The 24,468-nt window shown below is 35.2% G+C and overlaps 1 protein-coding gene across 1 annotated transcript in view; it reads right to left on the reverse strand.

The window, feature by feature from the left end:
• Positions 1 to 20,909, reverse strand: part of SPAG16 (sperm associated antigen 16) — a 326,638-nt gene extending 305,729 nt beyond the window's left edge. The window contains 7 exon segments of the mRNA XM_009887597.1: positions 995 to 1,112; positions 2,466 to 2,573; positions 8,362 to 8,499; positions 14,583 to 14,710; positions 19,998 to 20,096; positions 20,469 to 20,562; positions 20,905 to 20,909. Of these exon segments, the coding sequence (XP_009885899.1) occupies positions 995 to 1,112; positions 2,466 to 2,573; positions 8,362 to 8,499; positions 14,583 to 14,710; positions 19,998 to 20,096; positions 20,469 to 20,562; positions 20,905 to 20,909 (690 nt within the window).
• Positions 20,910 to 24,468: the final 3,559 nt, after the last annotated feature.

The raw sequence follows: 24,468 nt of genomic DNA on the forward strand, positions 1-24,468 counted from the left end.
GAGGTGGGCCTGTGTGAACCTCATGAAGTTCAACAAGGCCAAGTGCAAGATCCTGCACGTGGGTCAGGGCAATCCCAAGCACATACACAGGCTGGGTGGAGAATGGATTGAGAGCAGCCCTGAGGAGAAGGACTTGAGGGGTGTTCACAGAATGTTGGTTGATGAGAAGCTCAACATGACCCAGCAATGCATGCTCCCAACCCAGGAAGCCAACCATATCCTGCGCTGCATCAAAAGAAATGCATCCAGCAGGTCGAGGGAGGTGGTTCTGCCCCTCTACACTGCTCTGGTGAGACGCCACCTGGAGTACTGCATCCAGCTCTAGGGTCCCCAATCTAAGGAGGACATGAACCCGTTGGAGCGAGTCCAGAAGAGGGCCATGAAGATGATCAGAGGGATGGAGCACCTCTCCCTATGAGGACAGGCTGAGAGAGTTGGGGTTGTTCAGCCGGGAGAAGAGAAGGCTCCAGGAAGACCTTATAGCATCCTTCCAGCAGCTAAAGGGAGCCTCCAGGAAAGGTAGAAGACGACCCTTTATCAGGGAGTGTAGTGATAGGATGACGGGTAATGGTTTTAAACCAAAAGAGGGTAGATTTAGATTAGATATTAGAAAAATTTTTCACCATGAGGGTGGTGAGACATTGGAACAGGTTGCCCAGGGAAATTGTGGGTGCCCCATCCCTGGAAGTGTACAGGTTGGATGGGGCTTTGAGCAACCAGTTCTAGTGGGAGGTGTCCCTGCCCATGGCAGGGGGGTTAGAACTAGATGATCTTCAAGGTCCCTTCCAACCCAAACCATTCTATTATTCTGTTCTAAGTTTCATATACTTTCAATATTAACATTTCACCAAATAACATGAAACTCACTAAAACACTCTACTTCAAGCCATTGCATGAGTGAGTTGCTTTGACAGAAATAGCCTGTGCATTTACTAAAAGTAAACACCAAAAGCATTCCTTACAACTTTGCAAGTGGTGTTTGCCACAGTTTTACCTGCCAAACTGCTCTGTCTCTCTCCAAACTAGTTAACATTTTCTGTCTCAGTGTAGTCTGGTATTTTTCAGTCAGCTGTTTCAGCACTGGCTCATATGATGCATAATGTGCCTTCAGCCTGTAAACAAGAAGAGGACAAATGATTCCTCAAAGATGAGTTAAATCAGAGATTTATGTCTTTGTAACTTTTTTCCTCTCCAAATAAAAGAATAAAGGTGCCAAAATGTCAACACAGAGGAAGCAACAAAGGTATTTAGTATGCAACCACCCAACTGTAATACTACAAGAAAAAAACAAAAATAAGTAGTCAGATCAAGAAGAGGTTTCATAGTTTTAGTCATATCTTTTAAAACAATCCATCCAGGTTTTTCCTGTCCTTAATTCTTCATACACATATTAGACATTAGTTTTTGCTAATTTCTGTTTTCTTGCAGATGATATTTCATTGAAGAAAGAGAATTACAGCTATCATCCGCATACCAACTAAGATCTGAATCTAGTTGAAACAGTCATATGATTACTCTTTCTTTCTTCACTGCACATTACATTTAGAATACTTAACCCTTTAATTCTTCAGAACAACTAAAAGATATATAAGCACTGAAGAGAAACACAGGATACTAAGCTTCAAAAACAATGCATTTTTCAAAAAGCTGACGTGCAGAGGATAAGGCAGTGAATAGTGCTCTCTTGCACTAGTATGTATGGATTTCAAGGTTAAAGATGTAGGACATGTAGTTGCTATTACATGCATTTATTGATAACAATATTGACAAGCCAATATTTCTGTGACTTTTTTGGAGCTGCAGATGTAAGCCACTCCCCAATGTTATTTTAAAACAAGTGATGGCACAAATATGAGCAAAGAAGCGATTCTAAATTCAGCTCTTTCACCTGGACCAGTGATCTTCAGAGGGACAACATAAAAGTTCTACTCATGGAGGGAAAGCAGCACAACAGTTAATAGAAAACCTACAGAATTCCAGAAAGGCAAAATTACAGAACTAAATATTATAAAATAAACTATTATAACTCAGTACCAATGGACTAGTTTGGGCTTATTTGCAAACAAAGCAACACAGCAAATTTCATATTGGAAATTCAACATGTAAAAGGACAGAAAATACCACCTATGTGAATCATGAATGCAAAGGTTCTGAACTCTGTGTGACACCAGTTACCCTTAAAACAGATAAAGGATCTAAACCCAGAAATCACTACATACTTATGGAAAAAGAAAATCTTATTTGTATTTTCCACTGTTAGAAATACTATGTATTAGTAATGCCACATCACACTATGGAAAAATATATTAAAAAATCATTAGAAATTGTGTAAAAGACATGGAAGAATGGTCAGATGGAACTTCCATTTATCAGGACGCTAAATAAATGTGGCAGGCATTAGTTAGGCAGCAATTGAAGACGTTATCTTTAATGTTGCATATATGGTAACTAAAATAATTTTTTACCTTTTAATGTCACAAATAAGCCTGTTTTTCTCCTGGACCACTCGCTTATGATGCATTCGATGGAAGTCACGTTCTTTCTGCATTTTTAGGAAAGCCTCTTTCGCTTTGCTGTATGTAAACAGAAAATGTAACAGAAGTATTAGTCTCCTATTAATTGCTCATCAGGGTATGTTGAATACACACAGAATTATCAGATATGCACACGCCTACAGTATGCAAGTTGGAAACTTTTGGTAGTATGCCCTGTGGTGCAGAACATGTACTTTTGAGGTCTCTTTGCTGCCAGCTGATGTACAAAACCACAGGTAAACCATTACCTTTCCTCAGTTCCTTTAGATAGAATCCATAAGAATTCCGGCATTATAAATCTCAGATGTCAACTTTACTTTAAGAACAAAGGGTTCTGTGGAGGTACACATTCAAGTTACAGGTGATTAGAAAACAGTATTTTTGTTGTGAGTTTAAAATTCTACATGAAAATATATTGCAACACTGATTTTCTTACATCTACATCAAGTCTGGAGCCCAATATAATGGTACATGCTAGAAGGATAACTGTTTCATTGCCTTGCAAATAGATGCATTTAGAGAGCTTCTGGAAAAAATTGTGCTAGAAAAGTTCTAGGCTCTATACAGTCATGTTTGCAGCCTGTCCCCAAGGGTCCCCTGTATGTGACAGCAGGAAGGAAAAGAAATCCATTTCAAAATGCAAATATACTGATAACCTGTTATGCTCTGAGCACACGCTACACACAGCCAGGTGAGACCCTGACATAATCTGCTCCATAAACATACAGTTTCTCCCTGCCTTTACTGATATGAGTTTGGCAGGAAAGATTAGTAGATGAATTGTTTAATTGCAAAGGAAGCTTGAAATTACCTTACACAGAAATTAGATATTTGCTCTTTGCAAAAATAAAGCTCATTTCCTCTCCAACAGGAGTGGAAGAGCTAGAAAAACCACTATGACAGTGGAGTATGCAAAAATCACAGGTTTAGGAAGAAGATCCATAACTGCCAGTGCATTATAATTAATTGTACAAATAATTTATATTTACTATATATGCATTTGCTATATTTACTACCCATACAAACTACCATATTTATACGTGTACATTTATCTGTGAATTGTTGCTTGCAGCAAGAACAGTTAAAGACCTAAAGAAGAGCACAATAAATAAATGCCACTATGTATCAGTCAAAGCTAAGAAAAAGCTGACAGGGAAATGAAAACAGACAGGGCTGCCCCTGCAGTAATACTGTGAAAAGCTCAAAGGAGCTGTGGGTGTGCACGTAGTTTTGTGTATGCACGTGCACCAGAAGTTGTGAAACAGAGTAATTTAGGATATTGGTTTGTGATACAAAGTTCAGATTATGATCCTGCTCAAGCTCCCACAAATAGCAGAAGATTTTGCAACGTAAATTAATCAATGGTCTCAGCATAGTTCTGTGAAATAACTCTATCATTACACCCCTCAAAATCTGGCTTGCCGTAAGATCCTGAACACAAAACCTGCCCCTTCAGAGCCAAGCAGAAGGCTCGTTCAAAGAGTAAAAGATGTGGCTACATCCATAGCAAAGCCTATATCCATTTCTTTTAGTTAAGATCTATGTCAAAGACTGCAAGTCTCTCCATTTAAACTTTTCTCAAGCATTTTGATAAAAATAGCAGAAGGTGGCAAGGTCCAATAAAAGCAAGTAAGGATTTTCAAAGGTGAGTCACATGCCCTGTTCCCACTGAATTTAGGTGGGATTTTATTCCCCAGCATGCTGCAAGTTGTAGCCCTAAAATTTTAACCGAAATAAAAACAGTTTTAGAAAACATATACTCTCATGCTTTTACTCTGTCTAGTTTATATAGAATTTAGTAGCAAAGATGCTAGATGTGCCATGTAATTAAACCAATGTATTTAAATGTGGTACACAATACAAAAAGTGTGCAGTTTTTCATTGTGTAAGTGAAGAAATATGCACAGGAATGGTTAGATTTTGGCAGAGAAATAGGAGATCAATTGAGGATTTTATTACCAGTGATAGCAATAGCAGTAATAATAAATATTATTTCCAGGATTGCTTTATATTTTGACTACTACTGTGGCTGTAAACTGGGTGTATATTTGTGAGCATGTTACCAAAAATCAGGACAGAAAGATACCTGCAAATATTTAAACTTCTTAACTGATGTTTGTGAACACAGTTATAAACTTCAGATAAAAGCTGTACACAACTTTTGTTCCTCCAACCTAACAAATTCCTAAATGTTTAAAGAACTTACAAATATCACAGCTATCAGTCTCTGTGATTAACACAATCTTAAACCTGATATACCATTATGTTGCCCACCTACATGTTCAAATACAAAAGCAATACAAAGGGTCTGGCCACAGGAAGACATGAAAATATATGGGATTCAAGCTATTTTAAATCATCAGATAGGCAGAGTTTAATATTGCTATGAAATTACAATCTATTATTCAACTCACAAGCAAATATTACTAGACAAATGCTTGAATGACACAAATCATCACTGAAGACAGTGAATTAAAACTTAACTAATCTCCTGTAAGAGTTCACAATTTTCAGAGATGTTGTTTTCAAATTTTTCTTGCATATTGGAAAGCAAATCCGTGCTTCCATTCAAGAAATATTGCAGCAGATACTAACATGCCTTAACAATCAATCAGGGCTCAACTGTAGCCTTCAAGATAAAAGAAAGAGAAAGGGAGAACACTGAAAATATTCTTTAACTACTGTCATATGGCAAACCAACATAAAATGATTTTGATTTCTATCACAACATGATTTCTGGTTTTAGAAATAATTTAAAGGTTAGATTCGCTACTAATCTTTATTTAAAGTGATAACTATCACTAGCTTTGGAGTAAAATAATTTATTTCTTTAATATACGCATTCAGGGATTTTGTTACATCTCAAGATGCTTTCAGACGTTGGACAACCTATTAAAAATACATACTCATTGTAGACAGCAAATGAAGCTGATTGTGATTTTTCTCTTTAAATAATGAAATGTCACAGTGAAATGTAACCAACACCCTGCAATCTACGCTATTTTCCCACCTGCTTGCCATGCAATCACGTAAATATTATATTAAAACATCCAAAATACAATTACAGTTAGCTTCTAGACACTGAATCTCTTCCACCAATTGCTAAACAACATTAAAGCAGGACATAATTGGTTTACAGTCATTTATCCTGGGCCTTCACACTGCCTAAGTCCCAAATAACATCTCTTTTCTGCAAAATGGTTGTCAGGAATACCAAGCTCAGAAATACCAAATGTAATTAAAAGCTTTCTTCAAATACACTTCAGAGCACTGTATCTCACAATTAAAGTTTTCTGATTAATCCACAGAGCAAAATATGAGACACTCTTTGCTCATGAATCCTTAGTTTCTAACCAGTCAAATCAGCATTTCTTCAGTGCTCTCAGGCATCCTGTTTTCAGTGTAAACTGGTGAATTCTCTCTCACAATACTTGAAAACTCAAATTGTCCTCCAGGTAATTTTGCTTCCTGCTGGAATATTTACTTTATCATAGCAAGGGTACTGACTACAGTTATTGAGTGTATGAACAAGGAAAAATGCTGTTAACAGTCACTACAGTAAATGGATTTACTATACAGTATTATGATCAGTGTTTATCCAAAAGACAAAAAGGAACACTTCTAACTCATGGTATGTACAGCAGAAATGCTCTATTTCACCCGTTATTCCAGAAACAGTACTGTTTTAATTCATAAATTATTCAAAATAAAATAAGTTAAATGAAAAGTCTGGCATTTCTGTGACATTAACATTAGTATCAATGAAAACTTTCAAAGTTATTTGAAACAAAAAGGTTGAAAAATGAAGTAGTGACCATTTGCACAAACCACGTTTTATATCTACATATACTGCCCATTCTAATATTGGCAGAAGAATAAGAAAATATAAGAAAATTATAATTTAGATAAATAAATTATATATAATTATAATAAATTATCTATTCATATATAACTAATATATATTTTCTTAAAATTTATAAGAAAATAAAGCTGGCCCTACAAGTGGAGAGAAGAGGACTAATTTTAACAGTGTTTTATCACAGTACATGCAGAATAAGTGCAGCATTTAACAGTAAATGTCAATGAACAGAATTTACCCACTCCTAATTTGTCATATAGAATTATATCTCACTGCTCTATATCTCACTGCCCTCTCTGGACTACCAAACAGGTGACATGACTCACTTGTTTACCACCAGAGAATTGCTATGTTAGGTTTCATCAAACAGCAGAATGTGAAAAAGCAGGGCACAGTTTCAGTTCATGGATTTATTTATTTTTTTTAGTACAGTTCACTCAAGGGAGCTTTGGGAGTTTTATTTAACAGATAGCCTGTAGGAACCTAGCATATTGGCAATGTCTGTTCCCTCTCCTGCTTTCTTCCTGTTGCACAATATTATGTCATCTTTCAGCCTTTTAACTAGATATCTGCTATAAAAAAAAAAAAGTCTGGCACCCTGTAGAGTATACAGAAATTCTTATGGGAAAAGCCCAACTCATTCATGACCACAGTGAAATACTTTTGAGCTTTGTGTTCTTAAACAATCATGAAGCAACGCAACAAACCTAGGAAAACTCTTATCAAGTCATAATCCACTCAGATTATCTTGTTATAGCACATTCTGCTCCATATAGGGGGGAAAAAAAAGAAAGAAAAAAAAGGCGGGGGGAGAAGAAAGCCTGTTAAAATTATTACTGACAATAATAAGTTTCAGAAGGGCCAGATTTTGACTTTCCTTCTTTTACTATGTATTACTGCTTCTTACTCTCTCACTCAAATGAGAGACACAATCCCTAACCATCTATTCTCCAAAGAAACTACAGATTAAAATAAAGGAATGTCTTCTATATGGCCCACCTCCCAGCACAACAGTATGTTTAGACTACACAATATTTGACTTGATCATTAAAGCTGTTTACTTAACTATTAGACTATAGATATTTAATTTATTAACTTAAAATGTAATAAATCATTATCATTGGAAAATAATTTGATTATCGTTCTTATCAGCAGCAATGATTATTTACAAGCTAAATAGATATTTTTTATATAAAGGAACAATCTAAATGAAAATTAGTAGCTTGAGCAATCTTGAGGAAAATGAAAGAGATTAAGTTAATATTTTTTTACAGCTCCATATTTTAAAACTGCGCACTGGCAGAATTCAAGTGAGTGCATTATTAGGTCTCAAAGTAAATTCTCAATGAACGCATACATGTACAGATATACCATTTTTCAGAAAAGGCGATGTTACATGTAGTTTATTATTGCATCTCTCCATTATATTTTAACTCCCTTATGACTGAAGTACAGCTCACTTGTAAAATCAGCTACTACAATGTACACACAAGTATAATCAATGATGGTAATTTACAGTGAAATACCATTTGCCACTAGGGCCAGAGTGATAGATTTTCTGCAATTAAAAAAAGGAAGAATAAATGTATAGTGATTTTTTTCCTACATTAATGTTTTGTGGTAGCTGTAAATCATAGTACTATATTTTAATACAAAATGCACATAACCATTTATTTTCTAGTCCTATGTATTATACTCTCATGATTCTTTGTAGTAATTTGTTGTGATTACTGAATATTGAAAATTATTTTTTATAGCCCAGTAAATACAAATAAAAGAAATTAAGATTTAGGTTTCTAATAGAGCTCAGAGAAAATTGAACTTTAATTACAAATGTCACCTAGAAGTAAAAATATGCACAGCCAGCATAACAAACAGGAACTTCTTATTTCCACTAAGTACTTGGGTTTACTTTATCTGGCCATTTACTGCTGTATATCAAAGTTTCATTAAGACCAAATAACATACTTAGCAGCAAGTTTATAGTTTTCCACATCTTTCCTCAAGCGCATATTCTCAGCCACAAGTTGCTGGTTGCAGGTATACACAGTTGGAACCAATCCAGTATCTCTGGCTGTGAACAAACCTCTCTGTATGAGTTCATACCTAATAGAAAATAAATGGAGAGATATTTTATTTCAGGTTTCCAGTTTATCTCTTTACTGATGTCTCCCTTCTCATGCTAGCATTTACCTAAACCAGAATCACAAAGATATTTATCTTCTCATTAACAATTAGCAAGAGTACTATCCCACCACAGTGTGTTCTATTTTACTGCTTTTCATTCTAAAATGTATTATTTTTCATAAGTCAAAAAGACATGTCCCGTATAACACAATACTTCAATTTAAACAGTTGTTCTTTTCCTTCCTTTCTTCCAAATACCTTAAATAAAAGACAGAAAAAATATTCTTGTTCAAATAACATTTGTATATAGTGACAGTCCTTTTTATCTCATATGCTCAAATATATGCAAGATTGACATTTTCTTGAGGACTCAAATAAGATGACAAAGCTGTGGATAACCTGGATGAATAATTCTATGACCTATCTTCAACATAGAATACATAGCTCACCTAGGGAAATTTCTCCATTCCTTCCTGTTTACTTATGTTGCCCTCTCTTTATTTAATTATATTAACCAATATTGACTTATTTTACCAGCCCCTGAGAAAACATGATTCCATGATGTAGAAGCCTGAAGCTGTTTTAGTAAAGTAAGCATACAGACTAACTTTCATTTTGAGAAGTAAAAGGGAAACTGGAGCAGCATGTAATGCTGCGTAGCAATCTAGGAATCTCAATAGACCCTAGCAATAAAGTCCACTCAGTCAGTCTCATATCTTTCAGGACTATCCATCTTTTGGTAGCTTGTCAATGAAAGCTAAGAATACTCTAACAGGCAGTAAAAACATTGACACTTCATTTGAGGCTTAATTCAAAGGTATTTAAATACAGAGCAACTTAAAGTGCCTAAGTATGCTCTGCACACACACACACACAAAAAGAAAAAAGAGTGGCGATACTAGAAAGGATTCAGAAAAGCTAAATTTGATCAAAAAATATGACCATCACCACAGAAAATAAGTAATTCTGCAGAATCATGCCTGCTCAAGGAATTATTATAAGCTATCAGTATTTGCCAAATTGTTTCAAAAGACATCAGGATTCAAGTCTACATAAATGAACATAAGACACCTCTGTGCAAGCAGACATTGAAGAGGTGATTCCAGAATCCAGTATATGTACGTACAAAACATCTATTTTTTGTTCACTTCTGTCCTGAAAGATAGAAGAGCAAGACCTTCAGTTGGTATGAACTTTTATAGATCTACAAAAGACAAAGACATTGGGCACTATTGTAGCCATAGTATCAGTTCAGCATAGGTTCCACAGAGCTATAAATAATTTATATCAGATAAAGACTCCAGGCCCACAATCATCTTCCCTGCTGATCTTGACTGCAGCTGGAAGATGTTCTGGATGGGAACTCACTAGAAGGAATAATATGAACATTATTTGCTTTTTCAAGGACAAATATATTGAATCTGTGCATTTTTTTTCCCAAGTAATAAAGAAGTATGAAAATAATAGCATTTAGTGTATTTTTTAATCTCTAATTTCTCTAATCTCTAATCTCCTGCACTTGGACACAAGCAGCAAATTTGAAACTAGAAGACAGTAAGCACAGCATTCCTAGATCAATAAAACATGTTGCAGAAACAAGAAGTGTAGAATAAGGGATTCTTTCTTGACAAGCAACACATACTTAACATACTCCAAAAAAATTAAGGGAAATGTTAAAAACTCTTACGTCCACACTTCCTACAGTCAGCTACTTATCTGAATTCTGTGGATATTTCTAGGAATGCTCAGCTCTATAAATTAAGCTGTCACTCACATTCACCACCAGTAGATGAAAACCTTTTGAAAAGTTAAACAAACATGTCCAAAGCAAAATTCATCCTATCATCACTTCATTTTCTTAAGCAAATTACAGTAGCTAAAGGCTCTAATACTAAGAAAGAAGCTTAGTCTTGATTTTGGTTTTTTGTTTTCCAAATAAACACGGATTGATAAGCAGGTACAATTTCTATTGGAAATACTGAAAATAAGGGCACTTCTCATTGCAAACAATCACAATTCTATGTCCTCCTTTATTTGCCAGAAAAATTTCTCCACTAAACGCTGTAACAGCACCTAATGAAACCCATCAAATTTCTGCACGAAGACACACCAAACGTGGATAATTGATTAAATTAGCCTCCAGCAGAGCTAAGAACTCTGAAAGACAATTTTAATGAAATACAATTAATACCAATAAATTCACTAGGGCCTTGTCCAAGAACAATGCTAAAAATGAAGGCTTATGTGCATGTTGTAGAAACGGAATAGAAAAACCACACAGCAAAATTGCATTGTGAAATCGCATTATCTTTCATCAACCTAATGCTGTAAAACTTACAGAACTTCTACATACCTAGCCAACTGCCAAATAGCTATTGTTGTCACATCTTTCCACTGCAGAAGAGAACTGTGATGCAAATTAGTTAGTACCATGCACACACAAGCTAAGCTTTTCACAACTGAGTTGTTATTCTTGAATCGCTATCTAAAATTAACCAATAATCTGGAAACCTAAGGAACATAGGGTCAACTATGACTTTATGATCAAAGCCCAGTGCAGACAGGCTAAAAAGAATACATTATTACTATATACATTACAAAGAAATCAAGTTTCTAAGAGTTCTAAAGGAATCCAGTTGCAGAAGGCCCTGCAATAAACTAATACATCGCTCAGGATAATCCTTTACCCACGGATAACTCACCTAGAGATGCATTCAGGGATTAAAATTTCAAGTTTTAGCTTTTACAAGAACTTCTTACTGAAAATTATAATTCCAATTGATAATCTCTTTAATGGTTTCAACAGAAGGCTAAGAAAGAAATAAGCACAGAAAAATAAAGCATCTTTTTTGCCCTAGCATACTCCTCCAATCTGTTATGGTATATGAGCAGAAAATTTATATTATCGTGTTATGCTTGTTCTGTAGGCAAAAAAGGAGGTGTGTCTAGGTGGTTTTTGCAACTCAAACTTGAGGTTACTTCACTTGTGTTCTGAGACAATTCTAATCCATAAATTGTATCTGTTTTAATGTGATGCTGTCCTGGAACTGATAACCCTTGTTTCTCTCAGGATTTATGAACTTAGAGCACAACATACGTTAATGTGACCACATGATTTCCAGGCCAAAGAGGACACAGAGCAGAGGAAACAGGTCTGAGTGAAATAAGCAGATTGTTTCCACTGTCTTCAGGGAGCTGTGACATGGAGCATCACAACCTATATTCATTTTCTTCATTCTGCAAAACCAAATTTTTTTTCATGATTCTACCTATATGCTCAGAGAAGACATAGTAGCTTTGTTGCATGTGCTCCATTATGCACAACCCAAGCAATCTTTTCAAAGCATACACAAGACAGACACGGCTTTTAACCTTGCTTGGTCATGTAAGTTTATTCATAGTTCCAACCACTTCAAACAAAAAAATTTTCAAATCATGTTTCCGTAATTAGTCTACAGCATTCCTTTTATCTGCTGAAACACTACCAGGTCTCTAGGAACACTTAAGTCAGAGATTACCAGTCCAATGAGTGTACTAATCACAGTGATAGCTCCGTGCATATGTGTGAACAGCAACCGGTTCATCTGCTCATCAGACTGGCAACATGCTGCCAGCAGCAGTGAGCTCTTTGAGATTAGGAGGTATAGACTGTCAGATGCATGACTTTACAGTTGATCAGCTCTTGCACTTCATGCTCTAAAGCTTGCAATCCAATATCTTTAACAAGCAACAAAAGCACTAAAAAGTCTCGTATATCAAAGGAATAGAAAATTTAATGGGCAAATTAGATATTCTAAAAATAATTTAAGTCTAATTTTAAGTTCCTTAAAGTATAACTGGAAGAAAAAAGTATATGTACAAAACCCCTACATCAGTAAAAAAAAAAAAAAATCACTACAAGTGTAATAAAATTATTCGTTACACTGAAGAATAAGAGGGTGTTTGGCTTAAAATAAAACATCATCACATCATGACATTTTATACAGCTGGATAGAATAACAGAATGTTTTCTCAAACTCTGAAGTAAACACAGATAATTTGGTCCAAATTAAGTGACCTTTAGATCTCAGAAAGACAATTATTTCAAAGCAAGCCTTTTGATAAATTTTCTCTACGTTAATTAATTTTTCATTTTAAATTCCATTAGTACTTGATCACCACAGCATGAGAGCGAGAGCATCATCCCAATACATAATGAGGAACCTGAGTACACTAATCTGCTCTCACTTTCATTAATATTGTAAATTATCTATTTCAAACCAACATGAAACATTTTGAAATAAGGTATTAATGCAGAAAAAGTCTCAATACAGTAAGATTAGATCCTGACATGCTGAGCTCATTTGTAATGCTACTGGAATTAAAAATATTACTTAGAGAAAAAAAAAATATATGTTCAGCTAAGGATTTACAAGATAAGGCCTGCTAAGGCCTGCTCTTGCTCTGCTAAAAAGCAAATCTGAATTTTGCCATTGATATAAATTTAAATTCTAAGTGCTTCAAAGAAAGCTGTACTTTCATAAAAAGGCCACTATTTATATCTGTCTAGCATTAATTATCTTTTTCCATAAAAACTGTTAAACTTCTTCAAACTTCACACTATTCATATCAGTTCTTTTGTTGAAACAGAATACAGAATAATAGTGCTCCTTCTCTAAGGAACCATTTAAGTCACATTGTTACACTATCAAAAACCAGATCATTATTAATTCCAAAGGCAACGCCTGATTGGTGAGCTCTACGCTAATAAGATCAGAGCTTTGCAAACGACAGCTATGATTCCCCATTAGAGAATATTTCTAAGAAAATTTAAAAGCTTCAAGGCTTTTGTAAGAAAAAATAAGATGTTTAACTTTTCAAATTCACTCATTTTCAAATTAAACAATTTCAAAAGGCTTTATTAAAAAAAAATCTCTGGACATACCATATTTAAAGACTGACTACAAGATAATTCAAAGAGAGGTGTTTCCACTTCTCAGAATCTTTCCAATTTAACTTGCAGATTCAAAGCAAGCTTGTAACTGAAAGTATTTCAATAGAACTTCATGACAAGTGTCATCTTTTGCTTCAAAATAATACAGCTCTCCTCTCTAGCTTTGCTGCATTCCTGGCACATCATTCTTAATCAATATTTAAAAAGCATACATCCTGTGGGATTCCATATATGAAGAGAGTGATGGAGGAAGTGGATCATTTAGACAAAGCCATGCGTTTAAAGTTCTGCTCAAAGCATGGACAAAGATCCCCGCAACCTATAACAGCTAGGAAAGAAAAAAATAGCAGCAGCTCAAGAGTTTACTCTTCTGATTACTCTATGAATTAAATTTTAAAAAGTAAAAACCAAACTAACCATATTATTTTGACTGATGTACCAAAAATTACCAAGTATCAAACATTTTGATTATAAGGCAGCTATGATGAATATCCAAACCTACCCAAACAATCAAGGTGCAAATACTATAGCATACTACAAAAGACTCAGTTTTTAAGCAGGCACCCATGTTCTGGAAATCAAGAAAATAACAAAACCACATGATTTCTCAGTGCTGCTGAAATGAAATGCTCATCATTTTGCATTGAACGCATTTGATCCGATGATGACATCTGCACTGTTGCTGGTTTCTAGTTTTCATTGGTAGGCAGTGAGAGCAGAATATACTTGAAAAAAAGAAAAGAATTTGTTTAGTCTTAAAGGAGATGGCTTAAACAACTCAGGTGAGTTACATCCTGAAAATGAGTATTTCTCTTCACTGGTCACAAAAGAGGCCCCAGGTGACCACTTGAGGCTTGTAAATGTCTAGAGTTAGGTGAAATATATACAGTCCTTCAAAGGTATCCATTTAGGAGCTCCCTGGAGTCAGCTTTATTGAAAGCCTGTCCTTAAAACAATAGTTTGCATCTTCATTCTCAACATGAATATATTTGGTAAAACATCATATATCTAAGAGCAACTTGTACTCAGAATAGTTTTCTGGAAATATATCCTGAAATATAGAAACACTTGAATCCTGAGCATCTACTTCCTAATTCTCAGAGTAACACAGTCAATTAAAATATTTTACCATTCAGTTTGGAAGCAGTCAAGGGTTCTGGACATTCCCAATCTGACCAGGAAATTGCAGAAGAAGTCATCCATCGCTTCAGGTATTTCAGACACTGATTTCTCAGAAGTCAGAACTGATTGCAAAGCCTGAAATTAAAAATTGATAATTGTTATTAAACCTGTAAGAGAAATATAATTATCATACCTTTTATTTCTGAAGTCATCTAAAGTCACAGATCTACCGGAGCACAGCCGAACGTTTCCCTTGTCTTTATTGATCAGATCTGTAATCACTGATCCTTCTAGGGTCAAGGTCTGTGAAAGGTTATAGAGAAATAACTCAAAAATCACCTGATTTAAGCAAATATTCTGAACCTGACATACTCTGATATGAATTTGAAACTATTTAAACTGATAGAAGTTCTTCTGTCACTGACCAGTGAGAAAATGTTAGTTCTCATACTCCTGCACACTTCAGCAACCTTCAGAACTACAGATGAGAAAAATCAGTACTTCATCTAATGAAAAATGCAAAAGTCCAAGGTGATAGTAAAATGGCTTATGTTCTTTTCGTAATGAATGCAATGAAGAGACTGAAAGAACTACATCTCCATCATTAGATCTTTTAAGAAGATTCAAAAATATCAATTCTCCCTTTTCTTCCCAACATCCATATACAGACACTGAATGAAGCTGCCAGACAACACTGCTACAAGTGTTAGCACAATGCAGATGGTGCACCGAGGCTTCATATGCAGCTCCTCTAGTGCCATCAAGATAGACAGCTATTCAGATAAGATCAGCTCATGGGTCAAGCACAGTTGCCAAAAGCAGAATCAAAACAAAACAGAGCAATCCTACTACAGAAGGGGAAGAAAAAAAAAAAATCTTTCACAGCTTTTTGTTGCAATGCAAATTCTTTCCTTCACCCAATCCCATTCAGCCCATTCAGTGCATAGCTTGATATTAAGCTCTCCTAGAGAGATTTCAAGATGCAAGGAGGTATGAAAAAAAGTAAAATATGACTCAGTCTCAGACTACCCCCTGCAAAATGCATTTAAAGATAACCAGATAACTACCACGACTTGGCAGCCAAAGAGTTGGCCTTAATTCCTTCAGACTTCAAATGGATTACATCAACTTGGCATACCTAAATGTGAAGCTCTCAGCATTTGGGAACTCCACATAGGGCACAATGCTACAATGTACTTGCTCAACAACACAGGCTACTAAGACAGATACTGCACTGCACACACCTGCCTCCTGGTGAGAGGATGACAGAACAAATCTGGGCTTGACAACTATCACAGAGTGCTCCTGAAAGAAACTCAGGTTCTATGATAACATGTGCTACATATTAAAAAAAATACCAGCATAGAGAACTGATGAGAAGTAGAAACAGCTTCCGCAGATGCGTACCATCTTTTCATTTCAATACTAACAAAACTGAAAAAATCCAGTGACAATCATCAAGACATGCTAAAGGCTGTGTCTGCAAATTATTTCCTCCATCCATTTAAAAAAGAATCTGTAGGCCAGAAACTTTTGATAACTCCATCCATTTATGGCTTATTCACGTCCTTAGTGGGAGCTCTATTAACACAACTGCATAAATTACCTGGAGACAAAGGCATTTCTCTTGATAAAATAAAAAGACTGGGAAAATCTCATAGCCGTTTTGTATAATACAGAAAATATTGTGTTTAATCCAAGCAACCTACCTAATATAAACAAAGAATTGTACATGTACGATCAAGGCCATGTAACACTGTACTATAAATAATATAATATGCCAAGTGCAATCTAATATTTAGCATATTTTCATTACTAGAGATACGGTACATCAGACAGTTCTATTTTCTAATTGTCATAATACAAGAACCAAAGAGAGTACACATCTACAGACATAGAGCTCCATCCCTTTTCTTGCTTCTTTTCTTTCTTTATTCTAAGTGAGGCAAAGGTCTAATATTGTTGCTTGTAGTTTCCCAAACACATCTATAAAGGCAGCCTTCGGAAGAAATGACACAGCTTGATTCCCTTAATAAATGGAAATATGATAGGAATTCATTTCATCCGTGCAGAAGAGAATTTATTAGCTAGATACTAGCACCGAGAATCATTTCAGGAACCGACGCTCAAGCAGGGAACAACATAGGGAAAAATGAATGCAGTCTAACAGGAACAGTATTAGAACAGGGCCTCAGGAAACCAGAATTAGATTCCTAGCTCTTATGCAGACTTTGACAGTAATATTAGGCTAACAACTTTCTTTAACTCAATGTTAACCTGGGATGACCACTCATAGAATGGCATAACAGTAATTTTTTGTATATAGCTACCAATTTAGAAATGAGGAAAATACAATCTACTAATTAAAGTGGTGCAGACACCCTATAGCAGCTATGTAGACAAAAACATCTTATTAAAGGATTTTGATCTTTAAGTCAAAATAAACAAACTAAATATTTCTTTTGTTAAGTACATCTTGGTTAAATTTTTTAAATTAAAATCTTCAAAACATTTTGAGCGTAAGGATTGCAAATATGGCTATTAAAATAAGTTAATTGCTATGAGCTTAACCTTAAGGACTTCCACAATACTTGCAAAAAATTATGTCCAATGAAGGAAGATTAACACCAAATAAATTAATAATTTATCTGGAAAACAAAATGAAATGTTCTTGTAAAACTTATTAAACTAGAAAAGAATAAAAAGGGTATTCAAAGATTTTTAACATGGTCAAACAAATTCTAAATCAGATCTACATAAAATATAAGGTTAATGAAGGGTGATGGGACTTCAGATTATCATTTGGGATATTAAGAAAATAAAGATCCTGGAATTGAAGTGTAATAGCTGTAACTACTGAGGAAAGTAATTCAGACAGATTTCTTTTGTGTGTGTGGTTTTCAAAAAGTTCTGTATCCTTTTCCTAGGGTCCCTATCCGCTGAAGATTTTATTTTATAGGCAAAATATTCTATCGCTTGTGTTTCAAAATAATTTGTTACTTTACGCTGTCTCAAAACAGGGACAACAGAAAAAAAAATAATCACAAGTTGTGACTGAAAAGGACAAATAATGACTAAGAACAGGAACAGCAGGCAGAATCACTGCTATCCAAAGTTCGTATTGCTCAGCACAGCTGTATTTTGAATCAGCTGCCATTTCACCACCACACTACACAGGAATGATATTTAGAGATTAGAGCTCATCACCCTCATTTCCCTGTTGGGATCCAAACAAAAACATGAACGGTAACTGTTGAGGGAGCCTCACCAAGCTCCTTAAAGATGAGTAGTTTCACTGCATGCATACAGAGATCCAGAAGGAAAGAAAAAATGTCTCAATAACCCCTGTAGAAACATAAGCTTAACTCCTACATGCCAATTTTTTTTTTTTTTTTTTAAAGGTGAATAGCACCATCTCTCCTTTGCTTATGTTTGCTCTTCTTCATTTAGTAATTAGTGCTAATTACTTCGGAAGAAAGTTTGAAAATAAGTATTTTACTTAGATTTTCCTGGTTATACTTGACCTTTTTAACAGAGTGTAAAAGAAACTGTAGTTACTCAATTTAGAAACTGGATATTTATAGTATCTGCATTTGGCAAATCACTTAAATATTTCTGGATGTTCACTTGGTCTGTGCCTTCTCTATATAATTTCTTTTCTTTAACAAAAAGATTTGCATCTACTATTGAAATGCAATCTTTAATACAGGATTAGGTATACAAGTTACTATGAACAGCAAATATACACAATCACTTAGAAGTGTTTATCACAGATTAGCTATTCCAGAATATGGTTGTTACCTACTTTAACATATTTCAGCCATGATTAGAAGCTAATAATTGAAAAAGTGTACCAATTATTTATCATGTGAAGACAGCCTTCTACTGTGCTTCTTAGCTCAGAGTTTGGATATTGATTCAATATTCAAATATTCAATGCACAGGAAAGAGTACTTCTAACTTGTGTCACCAAAAGCATTCACTGCAGCATTTGGAATTCCGGTGACAATCTAGTCACTGAGCCTCACAAAATATACAGTAAATAGTTATGAAAGCTGTCAGGAACTAGCAAGGGTATTAAAACAGTTTTCTATCCACATCTTCTGTCTAAAGGCTGAAAATATTATTTCAGTTTCAAAATTATGGAAAAAATTAAGCCTCCAAACAATGAATCAAGAAGCAAGAAGGCAGACGATTTATAAGCACAAAAATCAAAGAGAATCTGAGTTTAAGCACACAAATTCTTCTTTTGTTTTAAGGAAAGGTAACACTTCCTTCAGTTTGATTAAATGGGACAGATATTAGCATGTTGTTTCCTACCACTCAAAGTTTAATCAACAAAGAGGTAAAGGGTTATTTAATTATAGCACCATCAAAAGATCAATAGATTAAAAATATTCTCCCTTGTTTCACTTTTTATTTGAGCATCAACTCACACAGTAAACCAGACATAACTTCAGTTATCCCTAAAAAATATTATGTATTTCCACTACTTAGTTAGCATTAAGCATGTTCAGTCTAAAAAACTTCTGCAATCTTTCTCTTCGTTTTCAGGTATATTCAGTTTCAAAACATGTAAGACTCCAGTATTGTCAGTTTTCATTCAAAGATTGATCTAAAATACAAAACTGATCTGTAGATATGCACTAGTGCAGAAGAAAATGCACATTTTTCCTCCATTTGGATGTTAATAATCATTCATATAATTTTATTTTTTCATTATTAATCATTTGCTTTTGCAAAACTTAGGCTATGATGATAGCTTACTGATGAGGCTATAAGATAGTGGTGATATTAGAAACACAGCAGGGAAAAGCACTTTTCCATTAGATTGTTATAAGCAAGTAAATTCAGGCAAATCATATTTTGGAAAATACAACTTAACAATCCTATTGTGTAACTCTGAACTATTACATGACTGTTTTGAAATCAAACTGTAAATCTAAGAAGTGCCAAAAACGAATGGTCTGAAATGATTGATAATTTCATTAATATTTTGATTTAATATAGTGTAACAGCCCATTCTTTATTTTCAATATATCAGCAACCTTTTTTAGCAAAGTATTGAAGTACAAGCTTCTGTGGGTCTTAAGCATACGCAGTCTCTTTCCTGTGTTAGGGATCCCACTCTCATTCGATCTACTCAGATAAAGAAGCAAACTCTAAAATACTGATATATTTTAATAACATTCATATATTTTAAATAACCTATCTATGTATTTGTTACATCTATTTGCAATATCAGGTTGTTCATGGAACATAAAATGAACAAAACTTAGAGGAAGATGAAACCCAGGAAACATAAGCTGCCTTTTCCACTGTGGCATATGTTTACCCCCCGAAAGTAAATTATGATGTGTAAATTTTAAGCCACTAATGGCAACTGAACTACAGAGTTTTAGAATGTTTAAGAAGTTCTTACTAAAATTTGAGCATCTTCAGCCTGCTCTGCAATAGTCTGCAAAGCCTTTGACAGATCCTCATCATCTTCCTGAAGACTAAATTCATCATCTGCTGGAACCTAAATGAAATGATTTAAAGTTAAGTGCCAATATACTTTATACATACTTCCAGTCCTAGTACAACTACTGAAAATAGTCTCCTTCTTGTTAAAATAGTATTTCGCAAATTATTACAAATAAGCTGAAACATCTAAATAGAAAACCTGTATCTTTTATTTGAATGTTAAGTACTTTTTTAAAATAAAACATAACAAAACAACTGACACAAAATCTATTGAAAAATAAAGATATGCCTAACATAATCACACTTTATAAAAGGAGAGTTGTGTCATTTCTCCTAGGATGTTTTCGTGACTGATGAAGTAAAATAAAAGAATGAAACAAGAATGATCTACCACAAATATCAGAAGATTATCAATTTAGTAAATTACCTCTTCATACTGATAATCATTAGAGTCATCTGTTATGGTAAATTCTGCAGATCTTGTTAAGTCTGAAACAGCTGATGAATGTGATGAATTCCAACTTTAAAAAAAAAGTATAATAAAACAACCATCTATAAATCTGTTGTCACCACCTTCACCCTTCTTTATAACACAGGACTTTACACTTTCAAGGCTTCTTTCAGGCTTTAGGTGAACATGCCCAGCTCCGGTGAAAATTGTGTACACAGATTCAAAGTTTTCATAGCAGGTTTAAACACCATTAAAATTTGACTTCCAACTTTGACAGACCCGATGAGACAAGCACTGTTCTGAATTAAACAGCAGCTAAAAATTCTGGTCTCACCCACCCAATCAATCAGTTTTCATAGGGGTCTTACTGCATTGAGACTTCCACAAACTTTATGCTCTAAGCATAACTAACTTCATGCTCTCAGAAAAATGGCTTTTTTTTTTATCAATTCAGATGTAGAAGTAGAAATACAGACATCTGAGATCAAACACTGAGTTCTAGAGGACCGTTTACTGAAGCTGATACAAGTGCCTTAACAGTTACAACACAGCTATAATAAAGACTTTCAAAATGTAAATAGTAAAACTTTCAAAATGTAAAAATTCATTTGGAAATTATGTACAGTTCTGCCAAATGCTTTAGAGTCAAATTTTTCATTAAAAATAACTACAAATGATGTAAAATGAAACCCAAATAAACATTTTTCATCCACTAGCCTCACAGCCCATGAAAGTATAACAAAACTGTTATACTTTGTCAAAAGATGCTCTTTTGACAGTTTCCCTAGGAAATCAGTTAGCCTACAAATGACACAGGTAAATAAACCAGAAATTAACTTCTGAAGAAAAGGTGGCAATTCAGTACTTCACATGCATCAAATTTAAATGGTAACTTCTACATGTAAAGAGAAAATAAATTAAAAAAAAAAGAAACATGATTTTCCAGCTTTGCATCAAGTCTCCCGAGTCTGAATTATCATCCTAAAATACAGGCCTTTTCCTACAGTTCTCACAGTACAATATATATGTAAAAGTATCATCTGCATTCAAGACCTCAGCATCACAGCATCAACAAAACTCCAAGTTAAATTGTAACCAATGCTAACAGCCAAAGACCACGTCCCAAAAAAGGACCAGCATTTGTTTGAGATGTGACGTTTGAGATAAAGATTGAGAGATGTCATTTTCTATGCTAAACAAGATGTGAGGTTTGAGATAAAGATTGGAGAGATGTCATTTTCTATGCTAAACAAAAAAAACAAACAGGGTGTCACTGAGTGAATAAAAGCATAATTTTCAGTAATCAAGTCAAAGCACATCTGTGTACTTCCAACTGTCCAATTAAACTACATGCTTACTATAAAAATTGTATATATAAATAGGAAAGTAGCATGAACACTTTGTAAGAACCTCCTATCTAGGCTTGGTACATGAAAGCAAATGCCTGTAATACATGTGCCCCCAAATTTGCTTCCCAAATTACTGCATCACAGACTGCAGATGTGGAACACAGGACTTGAATTCAAGTCACCACCTCCTTGCATCTCAAATTTCACTCTCCACAAAAGCCTCATTTTCTAACTTGACTGATTCTGGAATGTTTCATTCTAAAACCTGAATGACACAGAAACTCATCTCAACAAAGTGTTTGCTATGCTTTCTTTCGGGGGGGGGGGGGGGGGAGGAACCCCCAATCTATTAGATTTAACAGGCCTAAATCTGCTATCGCACCAGAAGAAATCTGGATTAACCTTTCCAACTTTAACAGGAGGACAAAGAAATTTTGTGGTTTAATGAATGCACCTTTTCTCAGCATGGTACTCCAGGACCATATGTGGGTTCATCAAGGTAAGTAAAGAGAACAGAGATGAAAATAGCTCATGTTGAGGGACGACTTTCAAGAGCTGACCCAACAGACTAGAGATAACCATGAGGGACTCTGGCATCAGGCTACCTTTCAATTGTCTGCCTGCTCCCCAGTACAACAGGAATGTTTTGGTTCTTGCATCAGGGCCTGACCAGGTCCTCATGAAACAACTCCTAATTCCTTGGCTTAGTTCCTTCAACTCGCAGGGAGAAAAGTTCACCTTAACTGCTGATTACATAAGAAAAGGGAACAGCAAGGCACAAGTGCAAAGCAGGAGGAACAGGTTTCCTTTATTGTTTGAAAAAGCAAGAAGGATGCTTGCAGCAGGCAAGTCAAGATAAAAGACACAGTAACAGAGACTGATTAGACAGGGGAATGTTCTAAAAAGCCCCTTTTAAAAATCAGATTAAGATATCCTAGCACTAGCTAGCTGACTACACATTCTCTCTCTAAAGAATAAGACTTTAAAAAGCCTGGTCATGTTTGTATAGCGTGAATACTTGGGTACAACATTTTTTGTATGAAGAAAGGGACAATTTCCATATATATGTAGTAATTCTATGTACAAACTAAATACCTGTGTATTTTTCTGGAAGCCCAAAGCCTCTTCATTACTTTATAGTACAGTATTTATCAATTTGAAATTAACTTAAATAAAGTACATTTAAATAAATTAGTGTACCCAGAGATTTTTTTCACACCACATTTAGTGATTTTACCAGAGACTATTTTTTCTTAAGCTGTCTTTCGTATGGGCTACAAATGATCCTTCCCCCCCCCATCTTGACTATTTCTTTATGCATTTATCAAATCTTTCAATACAGATAGAAGTGTCACTGCAGTATACCCTTGATCAATAAAACACTTTCAAATAGTTTTTCCTGAATTTTCCACTGACCTGACCATCCTTGCAATCCATTATGGTCTAAACTAATGTGCCATCGCAAACACTGTGCCCAGACTAAAATATTACCTTAAAAATCCTGATTCCCCCTCCCTGCCCCCCTTTTCTAAAAATCATAGCTAAGAGCCCAATAAAAAAGAGGCATTCTTTTTTAAAACTATTCCCTTTTCCCAGCCAACATTGACAATTACTTTTTTAAAAACACGTGTCCTGATGCAGTGCTTTTTTAAGCACACCACATAGAGTGAAAACAGCTGTGCAGTTTCAAGGAGATAGAAACTGAGGCACAAGCTTGCAAAGGACAACCTTCCACTTTTTTTTTTTTTTTTTCTTTTTAATTGCGTTTATATTGGCTTACATCTTAATTCTAGCAAGACAGGAAAACCCACGGTACTGGTAGAGCCTAACATTTAAGCTCTGATTATTTAGCCGCTAAAACAAAGCTCACAGAATCTTCTTGATTTGGCACCTCACAGCAACAAAACAGAATGGACAGAGCTAGTCTGACCTAGTAACAAAACTAGAATTTGGGTCGTCTAAACAAAAATTACATTCAAAATCCATAAACTCCGAACACAACTTGCCACAACTCAACTGTGAGAAGAATTCAAACTTTTTTTTTGTTTTTTTTTTCCTCTGAAAGCCACAGCAAATAAAATTATGTCTAGGTTATCGTATCCTAATCTTTATATAAAACTTGGTCATACACAATGCTAAAGAAAAACACGACTATCTAGCCAGCTACTGTGTGCGGCAGGCATTGAGAATAACAATTTCACAACAGCACACTAGCACTTTGAGCCTTAATGACAAGTCTTGTCACTCCTCGGCAGATATTTTGCACCCACTGATCAATAACTAAAACAAAAGAAGAGGCAGGAGACTTTCAGTTCAGAATTTTAACTCTGGCTTAGACTGTCCCTATCAGCGGTAGGGAGAGATTTCCTAAGGGTCGCTCAGGGACTCATACTCTTCATCAGCAATGAAAAAAACATTACACTCAAGCGAGCACGACCCTACCGTCACTGCAGGACACACACACACACCCATATTGGCCCTTTTGTAGTCTCCGGGGGCAATAACCCACAAAAAGCAGCAACAAAGGGGGGGGTGGGGGGGTGGTGCCTTTCCTCCCCCCCCTTACTCTGTGAAATAACTTGGCAGCCCGCGGATCTCCCGCTGGGACGGTCCTGCCCCGGCTCCCT

Source organism: Charadrius vociferus, unplaced genomic scaffold (genome assembly GCF_000708025.1).
Source record: "Charadrius vociferus isolate BGI_N301 unplaced genomic scaffold, ASM70802v2 scaffold136, whole genome shotgun sequence".
NCBI lineage: Eukaryota > Metazoa > Chordata > Aves > Charadriiformes > Charadriidae > Charadrius > Charadrius vociferus.